The sequence below is a fragment of the Gadus chalcogrammus genome, chromosome 9 (genome assembly GCF_026213295.1).
Source record: "Gadus chalcogrammus isolate NIFS_2021 chromosome 9, NIFS_Gcha_1.0, whole genome shotgun sequence".
Taxonomy (NCBI): Eukaryota; Metazoa; Chordata; class Actinopteri; order Gadiformes; family Gadidae; genus Gadus; species Gadus chalcogrammus.
This window is the reverse complement of record NC_079420.1, coordinates 1,394,199-1,401,698: the sequence shown is the minus strand read 5'-3', so window position 1 is coordinate 1,401,698 and position 7,500 is coordinate 1,394,199. Positions and strand designations below refer to the sequence as shown.

The 7,500-nt window shown below is 50.2% G+C and overlaps 1 protein-coding gene across 1 annotated transcript in view; it reads left to right on the top strand.

Moving 5' to 3' along the window:
• Positions 1-7,500, top strand: part of sema3ab (sema domain, immunoglobulin domain (Ig), short basic domain, secreted, (semaphorin) 3Ab) — a 28,077-nt gene that overhangs the window by 16,240 nt on the left and 4,337 nt on the right. The window contains exons 7-14 of the mRNA XM_056598144.1: positions 136-278; positions 2,172-2,286; positions 2,689-2,758; positions 3,393-3,537; positions 4,402-4,621; positions 5,025-5,116; positions 5,233-5,274; positions 6,569-6,726. Of these exons, the coding sequence (XP_056454119.1) occupies positions 136-278; positions 2,172-2,286; positions 2,689-2,758; positions 3,393-3,537; positions 4,402-4,621; positions 5,025-5,116; positions 5,233-5,274; positions 6,569-6,726 (985 nt within the window). The remainder of the gene's footprint in view (positions 1-135; positions 279-2,171; positions 2,287-2,688; positions 2,759-3,392; positions 3,538-4,401; positions 4,622-5,024; positions 5,117-5,232; positions 5,275-6,568; positions 6,727-7,500) is intronic.

The following is a 7,500-nucleotide window of genomic DNA, read 5'->3' as shown; positions in this document are numbered from 1 at the left end:
TGTGTGTGTGTGTGTGTGTTGTATTCATGTTTCTTTATGTGTGTGTGTGTGTGTGTGTGTGTGTGTGTGTGTGTGTGTGTGTGTCTGTCTGTCTGTGTGTGTGTATTCATGTTTCTTCATGTGTCTGTGCTCTAGAGCCCAGGTTCGTGAGCGTTCACCTGATCCCTGAGAGTGACAACCCCGAAGACGACAAGATCTACCTGTTCTTCAGGGAGAGCGCCATAGACGGAGAGCATGCTGGGAAGGCCACACACGCGCGCATCGGACAGCTCTGCAAGGTACGCACGCACACACACACACACACACACACACACACACACACACACACACACACACCACACACACACACACACACACACACACACACACACACACACACACTCCCTCGCCATGCTGTCTCTTTCTTTCTCTATCTCTCTCAGTCAATTTTTCTCTCTCTCTCTTTCTGTCTCTCACTCAATGTCTCGCACAGACACACACGCAGACAACACACACCCAAGACATTCAGCGTGTGTGTGTGTGCGCACCATGTGCATGCGTAAACATCGACGCATGAGATTCCAGTTTTTTTTTTATCTTGAAACCACTTGAGGTCTCTGAGAGGCTCCAACAATGGCCGCTTTCAGAAGCTGTTATCTTACGCTATTTTTAGCCGCGGAGAAGCTTTGTTTGTGTTGAGCGCGGCGCCCCCCCGACGACAGAGAGGCGGTCCCCCCGACGACAGAGAGGCGGTCCCCGCGACGACAGAGAGGCGGTCCAAGTGTCTAAATGTCAGCGGACCCTGAGAGGCAGGGAGCAGTGTCCCTGGCAGCGCTGATATCCTCCAGCCCAGCGCTGGCTCTGGATCAGCGCCCCCCCCGCTCCAACCAGTCTCTGGGGGGGAAGGCTCACCCCCGAGTGCTGGCTCTGGATCAGAGCCCCCCCGCTCCAACCAGTCTCTGGGGGGGAAGGCTCACCCCCGAGTGCTGGCTCTGGATCAGCTTTCACTCCACACAAACTATTCGTCATTAATTAAGGAGTGAAACACTTAGACTGACCGGGGATCAGCGGAGGGAAGTCGAGGCCTCCACGGTTCCTTTACCCCCCAGCCCTGAGGCCGGCGCCCTGATCAACCAGCGCGACACCGAGGATGATAGAGCGAATGTATTAATGCACTGGATGCACTCATCTTTGTCTTATTCACATTCAATGATGGGGTTAGAGTGGGGGTTAAATTAAATACATAATTGTGGGTGATTGTGAGGGGGTGGGCTCTGTTGTACGGTTAACCAGCCCTCCGCTCGGTTGGGAGACAGATGATTTCAGCACTCTGCATATTCAGCGACATAATTGGCTGTCGTGAATCAACACAGAACTTGACGTGTGTTGATCCTAGTGTTTCCGTCAGCTTTCTGTCAGCGGCTCCACGGGGTTCTGTTTGCGTGTGTGCACACTGAAGAGCAAACACAGCAAGTGGCCAGGACGCACGCGCACACGCCTCCGGGCGGGAGCTGCCGGCTCTAATTGTAGGTAGACAGTCGTCTGTCATCACTCCTGTCAGATGTTCCCATCGCCGGTGACGGATCATAACAAGTCCGAGGCGAGGTCTCCGTGTGAATGATGGCTTTGTTCACTTGAACTCATCACTTGCATACCACGTTCTAGTTTTGGTTTCCAAAGGCTTGTCGAGAGTCACAAGTTTGATGTTATTTTTGTGTCATATAATAACAACCATCTAATCTGATTTAAAAGTTTAATTTACACGCTTTGTGTGTGTGTGTTGTTGTGTGTGTGTGTGTGTCTGTATGTGTGTGTGTGTGTGTCTGTGTGTGTCTGCGTGTGCCTGTGTGTGTGTGTGTGTGTGTGTGTATGTGTGTGTGTGTGTCTGTATATGTGTGTGTGTGTGTGTGTCTGTGTGTGTCTGCGTGTGCGTGTGCCTGTGTGTGTGTGTGTGTCTGTGTGTCTGTGCCTGTTTGTGTGTGTGTGTGTGTGTCTGCGTGCCTGTCTGTGTGTGTGTGTGTGTGTGTGTGTGTGTGTGTGTGTGTGCGTGCGTGTGTGTGTGTGTGTCTGTGTGTATGTGCCTGTTTGTGTGTGTGTGTGTGTCTGCGTGCCTGTCTGTGTGTGTGTGTGTGTGTGTGTGTGTGCGTGCGTGTGTGTGTGTGTGTGCGTGTGTGTGCGTACCTCTCCTCCAGAATGACCTGGGGGGTCACCGCAGCCTGGTGAACAAGTGGACCACCTTCCTGAAGGCTCGTCTGGTCTGCTCTGTGCCGGGCCCCAACGGGATCGACACACACTTTGACGAGCTGCGTGAGTCCCCACCCCCCGCCCCCCGCCCCCCACCCCACTAGAGAGGAGGGGATGAGTGGAGGGACACACACACACGCATACAGACACACACACACACACACACACAAACAGACACACACACACAAAGCGTGTAAATTAAGCTTTTACGAGCACACTGCAGATATCAAATGATGCAACAAAAAGTAGATGTCGCCAAACTGAAGTACAATAGAACATGCATCCAAAACATATGCAGGATGATCAGAAATGTAGAGAAAGAGTGTCCTCAGTACTGCTGAAATGACGCATCCCTCGACGTTGGTTAGATAACAATGTGCCGTGTGTATGGAAACGTGCAGGAATGTATGGTGCGACGTGTGCAAAGTGTCATGTGACGTAACATCGTCTTCCGTTGGTTTTCAGAGGATGTTTTTCTAATGAGCACCAAGGACCCCAAGAACCCCATCGTGTACACGGTGTTCACCACCTCTAGGTACGGCCAGAGTCGATTCACCTTCATGCCGTCACCGTCGGTCAGTCTTTCCCCGAAGGAGCTCACACAATGGGGATCGAGCCATTTGATGAAAGCCCTTGCATTCGCAGTATTATGAACGTTACAAACTGGGAGTCGGTGGGACATTCCCGAGAGAAAACAGAAGCGACACACAGTTAGTGACATGTTTAAAATCACCCAGTATCGCTTGTTCCGCCTGAGAGCAGCCACTGCTGGGCGATAGACCTCACTTCCTCCCTAGGAAGTGAGGTCCAAAAACACACCAGCAATCACTGCTCATCCCCAAAGCTGACATCCAAATGTAGAAGAACATCCAGAGAAAATGAGACGGAAATCTTTAAGATTTCCACTTTCATTTGGACAGCATTCAGCTAAGTTAAGACACGCTATAACGTCGATAAAGTAGATAATGTTAACCGTCGATAATGTAAAAAAATGTGTTTCTGAATCGTTTAGTATTTATTTCTAAGTATACTACTCTGCTGTACTTTCTGCTGTGACACACACATGTCCCACATGGCCCTATCCTATCCTGTGTTGTTACTTTAATGTCCTCGCTATCTGGTCTGTTTTGTGCCGTGCCGTTGAGCGCTCTCCGTTATCTCCCCCTCAGCAACATCTTCAAAGGCTCGGCGGTGTGTCTGTACAGCATGGTGGACATCAGGAGGGTGTTCCTGGGCCCCTACGCCCACCGCGACGGTCCCAACTACCAGTGGGTGCCGTTCCAGGGCCGGGTGCCCTACCCGCGACCAGGCACGGTGAGATGACTCCCCCCCCCCCCCCAGAGGAGAATGGACTTCATCGCACATCCGTCCGTCGTCACATTCATCAACACATTTCCATCTTTTATTTTTCTATAAATGTGTTGGACATCAAATTGACGTGGCACCCTCAGCTTCCTGCTCCGCTTCCTGCCCATGTGTTTTATTTATCACAACACAAGTCTGGGCGTGCAGGCAACACATTCCAAGTGATGATAACACAGTCTGGTCCAGCTTGAGAGTAACCCAGTCTGCACCCAGTCATCCCTCTATCAAAACCAGAACCGTCTGTTTCGCCCTCGCCTCATCTAACCGAAGCTCTGCATGATGATTAACCGGGTTCATTGATTTATCTTCATCATGTATTATTTTATTTTTTTTCTGTTCCAAATATCCCATATGTGATTGTAATGACAATGACATCTTCGCAATTTCTCAAGGAGAATATTGTGTATAGGACATTATAGGTATAGGACAGTGTTGGAGCTTCACTCCATCCATCACGTTTACCGTACCCCACCCAAACTCCATCCCACCGGAGCATGTTTACATGCTTAACTTGAACATTGTACATTATAGACCCCCTTTCACACAGGCGTCGTCGCAGGACAGACACACAGTAATAACAGTTCAGCCCACTTTCATGTACCAGGACACGGGTATAGTCTGACCTAGTGGAGATAACACACATGGACCACGGGCCGTGTGCCCTGATAAAGTAGAAGACGACACCTCAGTGATCAGGATAACAACAACACACACCAATGGAGATACACAGGGATTCTTGAATACATGCTTCAGTGCCTGAAACATCAAGGAGAAAACCCTAACCGCCCCCCCCCCCCCCCCCCCCACGCTCAGTGCCCCAGCAAGACGTTCGGCGGCTTCGACACCACCAAGGACCTCCCCGACGACGTGGTCACCTTCGCCAGGAGCCACCCGGCCATGTTCCACCCAGTCTACCCCATCAACAACAAGCCCATCATGGTGAAGACGGACGTGGACTACCAGTTCACCCAGATCGTGGTGGACAAGGTGGAGGCGGAGGACGGCCAGTATGACGTCATGTTCATCGGCACTGGTATGCAAATTAATTGATTATGTATTGATACGTTCATAGAGAAAAGGCTGTTTAGTCGGTGCGGAGTGATACTCCAGCATTCAAAGGCGTTTGAATCATTGATCACATCATCCCCGTACATCAATATCCATGGGGATGTGATCAAAACATTATGATCAAAATATTGATCGTAACATCAATATGGTATAGTATGTTTTCTTTTGCCTAACCTTATTTTATATATTGTACATTTGTCAGGGACAATGTACAACAAGGCGTTAGCCTCAATGAGAAGAGACGCATTGGACCACTTTATCGCGTCTTGCTCTTTGCATTTCCCTCGGCGACCTTCATCAGCTCAGCGTTTGATACAGCGTCAGTGTCCGGTCCGACCGCGTGTTGTGTGCTGGTGTTCCTCCTGCAGACATTGGAACGGTGATGAAGGTGGTGTCCGTCCCCAGAGGCTCCTGGCATGACCTGGAGGAGGTGTTACTGGAGGAGATGACTGTGTTCAGGGTAGGACGCCCCCTCTGGACCCCGCCCCGGTCAGCCCTCCATCCCTCCGTACCGGTGTGGCTGTACGCTGGGTTGTAATCACTCGTTCCTCCTCTTTTGTCGTTCTTTGTCTCCAGGAACCCACGGCCATAACAGCAATGGAGCTTTCTACAAAGCAGGTAATGATGCCGTCGAATATGAGATGAACGATAAAGAATATTAGCCAGAGAAAGGACGAGAAATAAAGGAGTTACTGAACGGGGGATAGGATAATAAGAGCTGAAGAGGGGGGAAACTACAACTATTACGACCGCTAGTACCACTACTATCACTACTAACTACTACCACTACTACCACTACTACCACTACTAACTACTACCACTACTACCACTACTACCACTACTAACTACTACCACTACTACCACTAGTATAACTACTACTACTACTACTACCACCACTAGTACCACTACTACCACTACTAACTACTACCACTAGTACCACTACTACCACTACTACTACCACTACTACAACTACTAACTACTACCACTACTAACTACTACCACTAGTACCACTACTACCACTACTAACTACTACCACTAGTACCACTACTACCACTACTACTACCACTAGTACCACTACTATCACTACTACCACTACTACCACTAGTACCACTACTAACTACTACCACTTCTACCACTACTACCACTACTACAGCTACTAACTACTACCACTACTACTACCATTATTACCCCTACTACCGCTAAAACAACTAATATCACTAGTACCACTACTATCACTACTATCACTATGACCACTACTACCACTACTACCACCACTACCTCTAATATCTCTGCTACAACTACTACAACTACTACCACTGCTACCACTGCTACTGCCAGGGATCATTCTTATAAGTCCACAACACAATTATTATACAATTAATAAATATCTAATTAACTTAATTAATTAACTTAATTAAAAGAACACTGGGTATAAAAACAGTCTGTAGCACACAGTTACGATCCTCCTCGTTGCTAGCTGCTCATCCAGTAGCGACACACCTTCAGCCCCCGGCCCTCCACAAACACAACAAAGAGACGTTTGTTAGCAGGCTGAGTTTACAAAGCCCAGGGTTGACTCAACCACCTGAGAGTCGCTGCGTCAGCCCAACAGCTAGTCCCAGCTACACAGGTGCAGAGGCACAGGTGAGATCAGCTCAGTCTGCTGACGGAGACGTCGCCGCGTGCCAAAGGGCGACGCACATTCCTGCCCGCCTCTGCTAGCATGATTTACAACCATCCCGCCGCCCGCCGCCTTCTTCTCTAAGAGCGGTTCAACTGTCACTAAACCACCTCGAACGGCGTCCGCCAAAGTCTACACCAAGACACCGTTCATGAAAAACGATTTGGATGAAATTCGAGGAGACCTGACTTTGCATCGTGTCCCCCCCCCCCCCCCCTCTGGTTCCCACAGCAACAGCTGTACCTGGGTTCGTCCATCGGGGTGTCCCAGATGCCGCTGCACCGCTGCGAGGTGTACGGGAAGGCGTGCGCCGAGTGCTGCCTGGCCCGGGACCCCTACTGCGCCTGGGACGGGTCCGAGTGCTCCCGCTACTTCCCCATGGCCAAGAGGTAGGAGTCACCCCCCCCGTCACCCCCCATGGCCCAGAGGTACTACCCCCCGTCCCGTCACCCCCCATGGCCAAGAGGTAGGAGTCACCCCCCCCGTGTGTGTGTGTGTGTGTGTGTGTGTGTGTGTGTGTGTGTGTGTGTGTGTGCATGTGTGCCTGTGATGTGTGTGTGTGTGTGTGTGTCTGTGTGTGTGTGTGTGTGTGTGTGTGTGTGTGTGTGTGTGTGTATGTGTATGTGTGTGTGTGTGTGTGTGTGTGTGTGTGTGTGTGTGTGTTCCATGAGCTTCCACTTCCATGGGGATCACGTTTCGTCTGGTACCTGAACCTAGTTGGACTATACTTTGAATATACTTGGACTCTAGTTATTATGCTAGCTGTACTCTAGATGGACTCTAGTTGGACTCTAGTTGGACTCTAGTTTTATTCTAGGTTGGACTCTAGCTGGACTCTATTTGGATTCGTCGAACAGCTAGCTGGACTCTTCTTGGACTCTACTCAGCCTTTAGAAGGTCTCCCAGCTGGACTCTAGTGGACCCTCCTTGGGCTCTAGTTGATCTGCTATCTGGTCCTAGTTGAACTCTGGTTGGTCTCTAGTGGGACTCAGGATGACCTCTCGACCCCTCGGTGTGAGAGGTCAAAGAGGAGCGGCGCTCAAACAGAGAGGCTGTTCCACTTAGTGCTTGTTCTGTGCGGGCACTCTGTCACTGTTGGTTCGGTGTGTGTCCTCATTGTCTTTGAGTGGGACACAGGAGGATTCAAATTGTTTTTGTACCTG